At 37.5% G+C, this 16,032-nt stretch overlaps 1 protein-coding gene across 1 annotated transcript; it reads left to right on the top strand.

Annotated features, from left to right (window-relative positions):
* The first annotated feature begins 6,205 nt into the window (after nucleotides 1–6,205).
* LOC149213432 (uncharacterized) lies at nucleotides 6,206–7,183 on the top strand. Its single transcript, XM_089389026.1, has one exon. The coding sequence runs from the start codon at nucleotides 6,206–6,208 to the stop codon at nucleotides 7,181–7,183; it is 978 nt and encodes a 325-aa protein (XP_089245152.1).
* Nucleotides 7,184–16,032: the final 8,849 nt, after the last annotated feature.

The following is a 16,032-nucleotide window of genomic DNA, read 5'->3' as shown; positions in this document are numbered from 1 at the left end:
GAAATTAGTGAATCATTTTATGATAGTTGCACCACAGAGTCACAGGAGGACAGTTAAGAGGAAATTATGGTCTTGAAGCCCTATGCAAATCAATAATTTATTCTGGAATATGCACCTCTTGAAAGAACAAACTCAAAATTTTTAGAATGTCAAGATGATATTATAGTATCTGTTGCAATTGAAAGTGTTCAAGAACATACAAAAATTTTCTTCGATGTGGATGATAAGAAAGAAAAACAGATTGTTTCCATTCCTTTTGAGAATAATCCTAAGTTTCTTAATGGAAATAATGAGGATATATGAACAATTCCTCATTGTTCATAAATTCTTTTCAAGATTCATCCAAATGGAAAGCCTCCTGACATAGAACAACTAGCCAGTATAGATAAAGGATGCCATTCTCTTTTTTCCCATCAACAAGAAGTGATAGTACATATTCTCGAATAGCCTTTTGCATTCTTGTTAAATTCATCAAAAAATTAATTAATTAATTAAAAAAAAAGGATTTTTCGATATTAATAAATCTTGGAGAACGATTCAAATTTCATGTTGAGTTGTCATTCTACAATTTTTTCTTTCTATTTACAAAATCTAGATGCACGTTTCGTTCGAGTTTCCATTTGCTTGATTGGTTACACTGGAAATTTTTCATTACTTGATCTAACAAAGATTTTCAGCTGTTAGAGTAAGTGTGATGAATAAGCTAAGCACTCTGAGCATATTTTTCAGCAGTGTGACATTTTTCATTAGTTAGTGCGTAGCATTTAGTTTTCAATTTACAGTTTGAAATTAGTTTCAATTGTGAATTGGAGAGCGGTGTTTACAGTTGGTTTCAATTGAAGTTCAGGTCATAGGTTTCATATTTGAAAATGAATTGATTTTTAGAGTTTGGGAGTCGCCCAATGACTAGGAACTTGGTCTATGGGGTCCTTTATTACCTCTCAAGGTGACAACATCCCCATTGGAGTGGTTTTTTATCACATTTAAATTTTTCACGGGGAAGCTAATTGAATCTGGTGTTCTAAGTTTAAAAAACGTTATTGGGCATGCTGATAGATTATAACACTAATTTAACAATTAAAAGGAAAAGAATTGCCATATTTTTTTTATAGTGGATGGCTTAATTGTTAAAAAGGTGAATGCTAACGGAATTAAAATATATGATCAAGGTGATTTCTGGGGGACTCGAGCGACGGGGTAGCAGGCGGAGCTAGGGTTTCGTCGGCGGGTCGGCTACGCGAGAGCAGGGGAACAGGTTTGGCTGCTTTCTCAGGAAGAGGGGACGCATCGCAGGAAGAGTCCTGAGCAGCAGGACAAACCTTGATGATCAGACCTCTTCAAGTTAACTTACGGGAGCGTAACAACCTGTTAAACAACGAGCAAGGGTACTGATCCGAAGGAATGGGGATGGAGTCAGGGAGGGGAGAGATCCCCTCCTATAAAGAAGTAATAACAGGAGAAGCAAGGAAAGAAAGGAAAGACGAAGGAGATCGAACCACCGCAGGAGAGACTTCAGAAGCTGGAGCACAAAGACGAGCAGGAATCCAAAGCAAATGCCTACCAAGATCAACGAACACACCAAGGTTTGTAATCCCGCCCAATAAATTAGAAAACTACAGAACCTATATGAGAGATTATGCTTTGATCTGTAAATTCATAGGATATTGGCCAGCTGAGAAAGATCTTATGAGATGGATCAATCTGAAATGGAAACCAAAAGGACATGTAGAAGTCAAGTTGGGAGCGAAGGGGTTTTTCACGGTCATATTCTCTAATCTAGAAGATAGGACTCGGATCTTTGAGGAAGGTCCCTACTTCATGAACAATGCGGGGCTGTTCATGAGACACTGGGTCGAATGCTACAACCCAGACAAGGAAAAGCTGTTAGCTGTCCCAATATGGATAAGACTTTTTGGCCTACCATCAGAATTCTGGGATCCGGAGATCCTCAAAGGTATCGGAAATTCAATAGGCTCTTTTGTTAAAGTGGCAGAATCAACTAAGCGAGGCAAATATAATACCTATGCTAGAATATGTGCCTACATGAACATAACAGAACCTCTTCCAGACTCTATTGAACTGGAATATCATGATGAGATGTGGAATCAAACCATTGATTACGAACATATCCCATTCCGCTGTAGAAGATGCCACGAGTATGGCCATTTAGTCAGAGATTGCCCCATAACGCTAGCTAAAAAAGAAAGGGAAGCAGAGATCGCAAGAAGAACTGCAACAAGGCCAACAAAGGTAGAAGAAGAGGATTTTAGAGAAATCCAAAGGAGGAGAAGAAGAGGAAATAAAAAGATGCTGATGGGAAAGCAAAAGGAAACCCAGAAAACTGAATCACAAAACAAGTTTACAGTTCTGCAGGAAGAAGGTCTCGAGACAGAGGCAAGTGAGGAAGAAGAAATGGAAGAAATGGAGGTAATTGGCGAAAATGCAAGCAAAGGAAAAGATAAAAGGAATAAAGAACAGAGGACTGAAAACCTAAGCGAAACCCAAGAGGACCAAGGAGAAATGGAGATAGACACACAGCGCACGAAAGGAGAAGAGGAAGAACAAGAAATGGCGAAACTGATACAAGAATGGAGGAGGCTTGATGAACGATTTATTCCAGAAGAACAGAAGCAGAGGTATAAAGAAGCTTTTCAAAGATACAAGGAAAAAAAGGGAATAACAGATGAGAGGGAAAGTCAAAAAACAGAGAAACCAGACATAGGAGCGGGCAGCGCTGGCAAAGTCGGGAAAAAAAGAGGGAGAAGACCCATGAGTGAAACAATACAAGATGTAGGAGAGGCTCCTGTAAGTTCAAGAAGAGTGATACCCCTTTCAGAGGTATTCCAAACCCCCCTAAAACTGTTAAGATGATAATCACAACTTGGAATATAAGAGGCCTCAATAGCAGAGGCAAACAAAGGTATCTAAATGAGAGATTGAAAAAAGAAAAACCCAGTATAATGATAGTACAAGAAACCAAAGTAAGTACTGAGAAGATGAGAGAAATTTTAAACAGAAACAGAAATAGGTATGAAATGATGGGACAGGATGCTATTGGAAGCGCTGGCGGACTGGTAATAATCTGGAATCCAGAAGAAATACAGTTCAGTAACTGGATGAGTTTCCCAAGAATTCTAACAGGAACAGCTAACATAATAGGATCGACGGAGGAGGTCATTGTTACAGGGGTGTATGGCCCGCACATTCAGAATGAAAAGGAAAACTTCTTGCAGAATTTAAAAGCATTAAGATGCTTGATGCCAGGAAAACAGTGGATAGTAGGTGGGGATTTTAACCTGATTAAAGCCACAGGGGAAAAAAGAGGAGGAACAAGGAGACTGGATAAGGTTTCGGAACAATTTGGAGACTTAATAAGAGAACAAAAACTGATTGATATCCAAACCATAAATGGAAATCACACTTGGAACAATCGAAGGGGAGGAGCTAGTCAAATAGCTTCGCGCCTCGACCGATTCTTAATCTCAGAACAAATAATGATAAAGGATGTATTCATCGAAGCCTCAATCCTACCTGTTGCAGGATCGGACCATTGGCCAATCAAACTAGAAATAGACCTAAAGCAAAGGCCCCCCAACAAACCCTTCAGATTCGAAGCCTTTTGGCTAAGAAATGAAGGATTGATGGAAAAATTAGAAGAATGGTGGCGAACGAGTGAACAAAGGGGCAAAAATAAGATGCATACTTTTCAACTCAAGCTGAAGGAAATGAAGATCAAATTAAAGAAATGGAACAAAGAAGAATTCGGGAATATTATAGAGGAAAAAAAGAGATTGGAGCAGAAAATGGAAGAACTACAACAAATGGACATCTTAGAAGGTATACAGGAAGAGAGAACAAAAGAAGAAGGGATGATTCTAAATCAGCTTGAAGAAAGAAGGAAACAAGAAGAGATTTTATGGAAACAGAAATCAAGGGTTCAATGGCTCAGGGAGGGAGAAAGGAACACTAAGTTTTTCCACAAAGCCATGGTCCAACATCGCCAAGGAAACAGAATATTCTCAATAAAAAACAAAGAAGGACAAAGAGTTCTTCAGCAGGAAGAGATTGAAAAAGTGTTGGTTAACCACTTCAAAGATATATTGAAGGAACCACAATCGAACAGAACAGAGGCCATAGCCAAGATAAGCAGAGAAATACCACAAGTAGTGACAAGAGACCAAAATCAGGCTCTAATGAGGAAAATTACGAAGGAAGAAGTGGAGGAGATTGTCAAAAACATGAAGAGAAATAAAGCTCCTGGACCAGACGGGTACACTGTTGAATTCTTCCAAGCTGGGTGGCACTTTATTGCTGATGAAGTAGTGGAAGTTGTAGAGGAAGCAAGGATAAATCAAAGAATATGGCCAGGAATAAATGCTACCCTTCTGACACTTATTCCTAAAACTAATCAGGCAGACCAAGCTGAAGGATTCAGACCCATAGCCCTCTGTAATGTCATTTATAAGATTGTGGCGTCCATAGTAGCTCAGAGACTGAAACTGATTCTTCCAAGTATTATTTCCCCAGAGCAAACCGGGTTTGTCGAAGGGAGACAGATCTTGGACGGGCTAGTGGTGGCTCAGGAAGTAATTCACACGCTGAAAACAAAAAAAGAAAAGGGCATGCTGATCAAATTAGACCTATCGAAGGCCTATGATAGGCTAAGCTGGAAGTACTTAACAATGATCCTTAAAGCTTTCGGATTCTGTGACAGATGGGTAAATTGGGTGCTAAGCATGATCTCTACTCCGAATTTCTCCATCTTGCTAAATGGAGCGCCTACAACAACATTCAATGCAACAAGAGGCCTCAGACAAGGGGACCCTTTATCTCCCTTTCTTTTCATCATTGCAGCAGAAGGTTTAGGCAGATATTTTAAAAAAGAATTAAGGGACAGAAACATTCAAGGGCTCAGATTATGGGGAAATCAAACCACTGTCACCCACCAACAGTTTGTGGACGACATAATGATCTACTGCAAAGCAACCCTGAGAGAAGTGAAAAGGATAAAAAAAATTCTCGAGGTATTTATGGAAGGCACAGGGATGGAGGTCAATAATGAGAAATCCAGAACTTTCTTCTTCAACATAGCGGAACCTATACAGAATCATCTAACCAGAGTCCTGGGATATCGGAAGGGAGAGCTCCCGACCAAATATTTAGGCACAATGTTAGACTCTTCAACCATCAGGATAGGGAACTGGAAAAATATCCTTGAGAAAATCATGAAGAGAATGGAAAACTGGACTTTCCGAGCTCTGAACTTAGCAGCAAGGGTGGTTCTTCTTAAAGCCACCATTCAGGCAATACCGATATACTCCCTATCAGTGATGAATGCTCCTAAAGGAATATGCAATAAACTCGTAGAGATGTACAAAAAATTTCTATGGGGGGGACCGAAGCAAGAAAAGAAGTGGGCCCTATGTTCTTGGGAGAGCCTAACCAAACCTAAGGATAAGGGAGGTTTAGGCCTCAGAGACCCAGGGACTCTAAATCAGGTATTAGCAGCCAAGTTACGCTGGAGATGGTTACAAGGAGGACAGGATCTTTGGAAGGAAATCTGGACAATTAAATATAATATGCCCAACAATCCGGAAGAAATTATCAGGAAGCAAGATATGCCTCGGGGATCAGATATATGGAACTTATCCATTCAAAACAGAGACTTAGTGGACAGTAATATATTCTGGGAAATCAAAGGGGGACAGATAGCGAGGTTTTGGGATGAAGCCTGGCAACAACGAGAGAAAATGGTGAATCTTCAAGGTATGCAAGAACTCCAAAGAATAGGTATGCACAGAAACCTAATCACGGTTAATGATTACTGGATTGCTGAGCAAGGCAATGAGGAATGGCGACACTGGAAACCTTTGGAGGAATGGGAAAGGAGTGCAACTGAAGAACAAAAAACAACCTTTGGAAAGGAATTGGACTCTAGGAAAATAAAGAGAAGAGAAGTAGAGACATACTCCGCTGGGGCAAAGGAACAAAAGGGATATTTACTATAAAGGAGGCCTACAAAGAAAAAACCCAGCAAGATCAGGGAGAGGAAGACCAAATCTGGAAACAGATTTGGAGAACAAAATGGTGGCCAAAGGTTAAATTGTTTGCCTGGCTGGTAGGAAGAAAGAGAATTCTAACGTGGGATAGAATCCAAAAAAGAGGTTTTTATGGCCCATCAAGATGTCATCTCTGTGAATCGGCTATGGAAGAGCAGGAACACCTCCTTAACGGCTGTAGTGTGGTGCAATTCCAGTGGGAAAAAACGTTAAATCTTTTCTCCACAACAAACAGAAACCCGAATGACATAATTCAAACCATAGGGGATTGGGGAGAAAGTAAATTCCATAGCAAAATAGTTAGAAGAGCGTGGAGTGTCACTACGGGTTTTAACATCTGGAATTTCTGGAAGGAGAGAAACAATCGAATTTTCAGAGGGAAGTCAACAGGGCCGGAGGAGGTGTGGAAGCGTACGCTGAGTCAAATTCGAGAATCAATTTTAGCGGAGAACTGGGCCGACGAGGACTGGAAAACCTCGGAAGCAGAGACAGACATCTTAAAGAAATTGAACCTAGAGCAGGGAATGATTTATCATCGGGAAACTAATCAGAGACAACCTTTAGCTAATCAAAGCAATACAGTGTTTAGAAAGCCTCCAGAAGGGTTTGTGAAACTCAATTTCGATGGCGCTGCAAAAGGAAACCCGAGTCCAGCGGGGTTTGGCGGAATATTCAGAAATGAACAAGGGGAAACAGAGTGGATATATGCGGAAAATGGAGGAACTATGACCAATAATGAGGCAGAGTTTATGGCTGTTTACCACGGTCTCAAAATTTCCAGACGAAACGCATACAGGAAGGTTGAAATCGAGGGAGACTCCACCCTGGTCATTGAGACGATCCAGAAACTAATTCAAGGGAAGAATTGGGAGAAAGTGGTGACAAGCTGGAGGAACGCAAGCATAGTCCGGGACATAGGAGAGATGCTAACAGGAATAGATTATAAAATCACTTCGCATGTTCGAAGGGAGGGTAATAAACCCGCATATTTCCTGGCAAATTGGGGGTGCAAGGAACCAATGGATAGAATCGATGACAGCTGGATAACCCAGTCCATGCTGGCGAAATGGGAAGGGCTAAAGCAGCTGATTGGCAGTGATATTAATGATGCAGGACAAGGATAATCTTCACCCCGCGTGGATCGGGAGTGGGCGTAATTGGCAAGAGCAGGCGGAAAATCGGAGAGGACAGAAGGACGGCACATTTAAATTACGAACAACAGAAATTAATGATTTTGCAGCAAGACAGGGACGACGCCCAAAACAAAAAACGATTCTCATTACAACAGACATCATGCGAAGTAAAGACGCCAGTCGAAGCGGGAAGAAATCCCATCATTCAAACAAAGGTGGCGAGACAGGTATAAGGGGAAACAAAGGAAGAATGACAGGCATTAGTAACACGAGAAAGGTGGCGAAAGCAGAGGAGTTTTGGAAGAGAGATAGCAACCAGCGACTCAAACGCTCGACAATGAGTGACCGGAGGGGGATAGCGGGCCAAAAAGGAAAGGAAGCGGCAGAGGGAAGGCACTTTGAGCAAGATTGCGTGAGAATTGAAATAGAGAGCTCTGAGGAGATGGATTACAGGCAAGGAGAAGACTGCAAAGGGAAACAGTTCGATTCGGGCCAGAGCAGCAGGGGACCGAGGCAAGTTAGAAAAGAAAGAGGGCGGAAGAAGCAGGAGCAGAGGGGAAGAGGTCAAACCCAACAACCCACAAGCGCAGACGAAGGTAACAGGATGCCGAAAAGGAGAAGGAGGGGTAACAGGACGACCAACACAGCAATGCATGAAGCGGAACAAGCATACAACGTGGAGACCAATGCGGACATCAAAAACATCATGGACGCGATGGAGGCGAGGGTTTTAGAAGAGCCCTCGGACCCGGAAATGAATGAATGGGCCTCGCAGCTGCCAGACCCTGGCAACATGCGAGGCAGGCTAACTATGTACCACCGTGCCCTGCATACATATTGGGTCCTCAAACACCTCCTTGCCAAAGCCTTGGAGCAGGTGGCGTAGGAAATGCTGGAGATTGCGCAAGCATCAACGACTGCAAAACAGGAAGCTGCAAGCCTGGAGGAGCTGGTGCGACAACATAACGAACTCCTCAAAGAAATTAAAACAATGCTGACGGAGATGAAGAAAGACAGAGACAACAACGCAAGGGATCGTGGATATGCAGAGAATTAAAAGGCTGGTTCCCTGTTTCTTTTTCTGTTTAGAAAGTCAATATTCTGTGTTTTGGGTCTATAGTAGATATGAAAATGTTTTTTGGGTCTATAGTAGATATGAACAGTTCTCTGGGTAGGAACAGTAGGACTGAGAAAAACTGGTTTACTTTTTGGACAATTGGGGGAAAGAGGTTTTTTGGTCTTGTGATACTGAACAATGCTCAAAATGATAACTTCATTGACTCTCGGAAGGATAGGAGCCAACATATCTAGTTTCCCCTCACGGCAGATTGAGGCTCCTTTGTTTTGTACTTTATATGTTTATAATTAATAGATTTACCACAGCTTACAAAAAAAAAAAGGTGAATGCTAACAAATCAGTTGGTAGCATAGCCTATTATCATCTGACAAGTGGCACTGAAAAATCAAATGGAAACACTTTTTTTTACTCTTTTTTTCATGTTTTAGTCACCGTATTTAAGCATAGTTTCCGAATAGTTGGAAATGAAATTTTCGAATTTGAAAGAGGATTTTTTTGTGATAGAATAATTTACAAAAATATCTTTCATTTTTTACACATCTATCAAGGTTTTGGAGATTATAATGGATCTTTGAAGCCTATTTTTCATAAATTTGCCATATTTATTTTTTTCTATTTTTATAAAATACACAGCTCACTAAATGCCAAATGTGTCTTGTTTCAAAGCATCAAGATGGAATGTTTGATATAGTTGAGAAGTGGAATGAAACAAAATAATCCAGGAGTCAAAGGGAATGCCAATGTCATCTGTTAGAGGAGAAGGATCAACACAGTGGGTATTTTCCAAGATTCGAAAACATATTTGGTAGTTCCACACTTTCAATAATCAAAGGGGCACAAAATCAACATTTGAGGTTACAATGGATTCTTTGTCAAATTCATATTTGTATTCATCATTCAAGTATATTATCGTTAACAAATTAAGTCAATTTATTCCATATTTAAGGAAAATGAGTGACTTTGTGGTAGAAAATCGACATATAGAAGATTTCTACTAGATTTTCAAGGCCAAAAATCAGTTGCTTCGGTTAGTCAAAGATATCTAAAGGATACTTGGCACAAGATGAAGATGAGATGGAAGCCAACATTTCGTAGTGCTAACATTTTTGTGGCCACCAATTTTCAGTAAATAAAAACCAATTGCAACCATACTCAAATTTAGTGTATTTCTTATGATTTTTATTTTATTTTGTTCCAAAATTTAGAAACAGTTTTGAGAATGTATTTGATTGTATATTTTAGAATTTGTGATAGAAAATGGGTTGATATTTTTTGATACAATAGACTCATTTGTGGTGTGAAAGTTATTATTATTAATCAAAATTGCCTCAAAGTAGAAGTACTTGTGACATATGTTCTTGCAGATTTTGTCAATAATTTTCTTTTAGTATGTTTTCCCAGTCAATGTTCTCTTTCTAATGATTCATTGAATGTCATCTTTAGCATTTGAATAAGAGTAAAATAATTAGATTTCATTTCAAATGTCTTTTTCATAGCATTCAAATTCTTACACCTAATTCATGTAAAGTTTCTTATAGAATTCCTCTTAATTGATGCCCTATTTGAGATGGTTTGTATTTTCTCATTCCTCTATTTATCTACAAAGTTTTAAAGTCTAAAATATTTTTGTTTTTTCCTACAAATCATCCATGCTACTATAATGATTCTTTGGGCAATCTAGATTAATCCCTGATTGAATCCATGCCCAATGGTCCTTTTTTCCATTTTCCAACCAAAATTATTCTTATTTACATTTAATCTAGCCACTAAGCATATGAGTGACCTACTACTGTGGTGATCTTGAGTAGTAGAGTCAAGGAGATATCCCTCTCGAGATTGGAAGGGCCATACTTTGACTTTAAAGTCTGGTTTGAAGGTTCCCTCAGTTTTTCTCCCCACATCTAGGGTAATTTTGAGTGATAATAGAAACTATATCTTGATCATAATGTATGCTCTCTTATGATCCCCTAGTTCTCCTCTTCCCTTTAATTATAGACAAACTGGGCCAATTTGAGATGAAAAAGAAGAGTGTTCTAGTGAAATTTTGTTAGCATTATTGGGTTATACTCTTGTATTCCTCCCCTCATCCTTGAGAGTGTCTCACTAAATAGGTATTTTCTAGATATGAGAGGATGTATCTAGACACCTAGATCCAAGAGAAGTTAGGAAACATTTACAATTATTGACCCTCATCCAACTCATGATAAGATAGGTCAAGTTGATCTCTTTGGGAAGGACCATTTCTATAATTTTGACACCCATCACTCTGTAGAAGAAGATAGGTTGTATATTAGGTCATAGAATGTACATACTCATATTGGAGTAGTGGGTACACACGATGCCAAGGTTGTGAGAGAGATGGTATTCTAATTAAGCTTATACAAGGAGGAGAAGGGCTACATTCAGGCCAAAAACTGAAGGAGGTTGGCATATGGTTCGTCTCATGGACATAGTGTGGAAAATAGGGTTATAATATATGCCTCGTAATGCATGAGGTCAGAGGATAAATTGATGGACAAAATGCATCACGAAACATACATAAAAAATGTGAGGAAGAAGTTGAAACCAAAGAATTAGATTAGAGAAAAACTAACAACTAAGTATCAATCATAATAATATCAACCCCAAGGTGGGCATACCCATGCTTGACATAAAGTAAAAATAAACAAGATTCCAAAATAGACATCGCAGATCCATGAGATGAAATGCTAGTACATGGCCACAAGAAATGCATAGTGCATCCATTCAACAAACCAAAATATCATATCCAATAACAAATATATAGTGGATCTATGTCATAGTATACATTAGTAGGACTATGGACACATAAAAAAGTGGTGTCACAAAGTAGTCATCAAAGTATTAAAGATGGTACAAACTCCAATGTGGGATGGGAGGGGTGCCATATAAGAGTGAGATGTTCCCAAACCCATTATATTATCCTCAACCTCAATGGTACAAATATAAAACATGAAAATAAGGGATATCTCAAGCATGTTAGAAACCATCTAATTATTATTCATTGAGGTATGTTTTTAACAAACATGAGGAGACCCACTAAAGATGAAAATGGACGCCAAAGTACCTAGAAAAAGCCATAGAGTTTGAATAAATGTGTTGACTTCAAACACTCATGGATTCAACCAATGATGAGTCAATTAGGTAAACCCATTGTCGGTCGTGAGGAATCCAACCACTAAGGATTGCAAGCTCTAAGATATTACTAGTTCCTAGATGAAGCTCTTGGGTAATGAGCCAAAGTCGACAATTTAAGATTTATCAAAGGTGGGCCTTAATGATTTTCTCATCAATCAACATGGAACAGACCAAGAGATGATGTAAATAGATGAAGTCACCAAGTAAAACTAACACAGGGATGATTGACACAAAGGTAAACAAGGACTATAGATGACCAACACCAAATGAGGCTCATACTTTCCTTGGACATATAATGGCATGACACAAAAGTGACATTGCAAGATTTAGTAATGAGTACTACCACCACTTGATATCATGAAACAATGCAGGAGGCATTTTATCACACTCCATAATGACTAGAAGAGTAACCATTTGGAGGAGTAAAAAGATTCATATCTATGGTACATATCCTTGAAAAACTAAAACCCGGTTGTAAGGCACTAATGAAGGCAAGTTCCATGTTCAAGGGAGATGAAATTGACATTGCCATTTTGAATGAAATAATTGTAAAATCAATTTCCCTCACCTCTATTTTTATTAGTTGGTATATCCTTCATTTTTCAGTGACCACAAAAGAGAATACAAGTAAGATGAATAATGTCTTTTTCATTCAATTTTAACAAGTTTAAAAAAGAGATTAAATAATACTCAACAGGGTGTCTTCTTTATGTTATAGTGAGCTTAGAGAAAAGATGGTAGTATGCTTGATACACTGTTTCTTTTTCATGAGGTTTTGATATGATCAAAAAAGATATAAAAGGATGTTTGGTACCCTCTAGTGATTAATGAGCATGAGAATAATACAAAGGAAGATTGTCCTAGAGAAACTTGTGGTATAAAGGCTATCAACTTGTTTTGAGTTTAAGAAATTGCCCTAAGAAATGTGAATTAAAGAGGCTCCCAAAGAAACCCACTCATCATAGTGGTCTCCCTAGGAAGGGTAAGAACACTAAGAAAAGGCTATTTGTAGGGCCCAAGGAAATGTGATTATGGTGAAAAGAATTAGGCCAAGGCATATTAGCATGCATAAGTGGGCAAGGCAATGTATATTAACAATCACAAGGTAAAAGAGTTATTGGAATCCTTTTATGATATAGCCAAAATATGCAAAGAAGAGAAAATGAGACTTAGATTTAGAGTCGTGTTGGGTCAAAAGGAGAGGTTCTAGGTCAACAAAAAGACACGACATGGACGCCAAAATTGGAAACAAGTGATAAAATAGGGCATCCATGTGAAGTAAGTCTCTACTACACAATTTATAATGCGGAAAAATAAATGAGTTGATTTCACAACTTGATGAGATCATATCTAAGAACAATGTAAACTTTGAAACGGGAACTATAAACTCAAAACGGGAACTTTGGCCAAAAAAACCCCGAAAAAACATCAAAAACAATGCTAAAAACGAAAAGTGTGTATACTAGAATGATGATTTTATTTTTTAGGGGTCAATTTTTAACATGTTTTAAAAATGGCATTGACTACGAAATTTTCGTGCAAAATATAGCTTCAAAACGAAAGTGATGATACTGGAACAATGATTTTTTTTTAGGGTCAATTTTCAAACTTTTTAAAAAATGCTAGTAAAACCAAATTTTCATGTGCCAAACTAAGTTATTTATGAGGAAAAAACACATTAATGTTTTTGGTAGAATATCATTTTTCTTTCCTAAGTATAAATTCAACATGTTTTCAACCATAACATGCTAGATACAAAAGAAATTGAAATTTTTTCAACTATAAGATTAAAAAACCATGACATTATGAACAAATTACATCATAAATGAATTCAAAAATCATTTTTTGTATATTGAATAAAACATACATTATATCTCTAATTTAATATTGCATTGTAGATATTTTAAACAATAAAAATTATCATAATTAAGACATATAATCCAACAACATAAAAATGCCTCATAACTTCTCATTTAACACCATATGGAAATCATTAATTTTATTTCAAGATACGATGCATACATCAATTATATAAATTGTCTTAAACAATTATTCAAAATCACTCATATTTTCTTGCACACCATCATAATTCACATCTTCAGATGAGTGACTGGATGCTGACGAAGATGTTCCATATTCTTCTCTTCCATCAACTAGTGCCCCGTATGTGTCCACATGCATGCCCAACATTTCAGGTTTCAAAATTCTTCTAGATCTATGACTGGTTTCAGCAGACTCCCATCTCAACATTGTTCCTTCTAGTAACAACCTTTTCAGAATCTCTATCGTCTTGAAGTGAAGAGTTCCTCTCTTTGTTAAATTGAAGTCATAAAAAAGTATGTCAACATCCTCCAATTTTAATATGTCTGTGCGGCAGCGATTTATATTTGTACCCTTTCTTTTTTTCTTTCCACCATTTATTTTGTCAACTACCATCTCTGGCTTATACACATTATTGGATGGGTGTGTATTTTTGGCATACCAATGTACTTCAACACTTGTAACATCCTCATTTTTTGTAAAGACCTTTATAGCTTTAGCAACCCAGAATGGATAGCCATTGGGATCTCCATCTGCTAGCACTGCAATCATGTAACCCTCCTTAATATCCTGTACTGAACCCCTGTAAAGGTCTTCCATGGCTTCACATTGTGCACGAGATCTTCTGGAACCAATATACATCTCTCTTTCCTCTACATGTGAAGAATTAATAATACCTTGAGATTATTTCTGTTCAACAATGTTTATTTCCTCATGTTCATTTGACACATTTTGTGGCAAAATAAATGGATTTTTCAAAGGTATATCTTCATTCGTTGTTGTTGAAATGATATCACTTTGATTATTGAAAAATGACTCCCACAAAACTAAATAAGCAATGTCAAAGTACTCATATGTATATCTAATACATTTTTTAATTTATCCAGGCAATCAGAATAATTTATATCTCTATTTTGTCTACGTGCATTTTGAACTTCACCAATTGATTGTAATAACAATATTTTTGATGCAAATATTGGATGATTTGGAATGAACTTAAAAAATTGCAAACCTGATGATGGTGCCCATTCTCCAGTAGTTGAATACTTCTTGCCCCATATTAGTGTTTTCCCGTCAATTTTTTTGATACAAAATTGATGTTGGAAGCTAATGTCATTAAGTTGTTCAATGCATTCCCATCACCATATGATCCCAGAATAAACCTTCGCATGTCAACAGTTTCTTCCAACACATCAAAAGTAGGCTCTAGCATGTATGATTTCTTAATACATTCAATTAGTGATGGCAAGCTCCCAACTTCCTTCCTCCTCAATGTGACTAAAAAATGATTGAACATCTGATCAATATGGTCATGAGTGTTCCCAACAAGAAGGAAACCAACCTTTACCTTTTGAAAAATTCTCAATTCAACAAGCATGTTTAGATATCCAAAAACAACTTGATTTTTGTTTTCATGGCAAGCGTTATCCAATTGTAGATACAAAACTTCAGGAAGATTATCAGACCAATGAAAAATCACAACATGACTTATGGCTATGGTCAGATTTGCATCATTATAAATATTTGGAGCTGTGAAGTACACCCTTGGCAACATTTTCCCATTGAATACCATACAACCGATCAAGTGAAACTGAATAAAATTTTCCTCTTGTAAATTTTTGGGTGCGCGAACACAATGTGGTAAAAGTGTTTTCTTCTGGTCCATGCCATTAATTATCAAACCCAAATATTTATTCGGATTATCATAACACTTATTTCGATGCTTGTACAACTTATTCCTTTTGTTTGTTTGTTTTTCGCGATGCTCCTGGAGTTCTTTGACAATTAAATCTACACAACACAAAAGAAATTCATTAAGAAATATGTTTTCATAGTTGATGACTATACAATTTTAAAAGTTAAAGTTATGAATGCTTACCTCTTTCTGACCCTTCACATTTGTCCCTTTTTTTATTTAAGAGAAGCACATGTACTACAAATCCCCATCCTTGTCTTCTTAGGAATATAGACATTGTTGAATTCTTTCTTCCATACCTTGACAAAATATTGATATGTAATAAACCGGCCATGTACCTCAGCACCTTCTGCATATTCTTTGTATAAGTTGTAGATTTCTTGTCTTGAAAAATTATCTAGAATATGTATTGTCTCTCTATTTGGCATACACTCTCCATGCTTTGAAAAGAATCTTTCATCCATGACATTGCAGTATTTGATAATGGCCCAAACTGTCTTTTATGACATACTTTTGAATAAAATGTTGGATCCTTTTCCTAATTTTCTTGAATTCTCGAGAGACGAAAATTCCCAATCGAATGAAACATTTTGAAAGATTTTCTACAGATAAATAAAGTCCTAATATGATAATCATAACATGACAATATAGATTGCATGCCCCCAACTAAATATGAATTTTGCATGATTTTATTCATTGACAAATATCTCTTCCTGCTTTCTAATGAAAATTTGAAATCCATATGTTTCAAGCAATATTTTTGGCAATATTCACTTGAAGTTAGAGCGCTGATAGAACTTCTTCTTATCATATGTTCTGTTGTACCCCTTGTATAACTAGAAAAACTTTCATTGATGCGAAAAGGTATGC

This window comes from Pinus tabuliformis, chromosome 1_1 (assembly GCF_031772625.1).
Source record: "Pinus tabuliformis cultivar Carrire ecotype Pingquan chromosome 1_1, CPIR1, whole genome shotgun sequence".
NCBI lineage: Eukaryota > Viridiplantae > Streptophyta > Pinopsida > Pinales > Pinaceae > Pinus > Pinus tabuliformis.
The sequence above is the reverse complement of the archived record's forward strand: the minus strand, read 5'-3'. Positions and strand labels throughout refer to the sequence as shown.

Bases quoted from the DNA above. Each gene is read 5' to 3' on its own strand.
- LOC149213432 (XM_089389026.1), top strand. From the start codon at position 6,206: ATGGAAGAGCAGGAACACCTCCTTAACGGCTGTAGTGTGGTGCAATTC.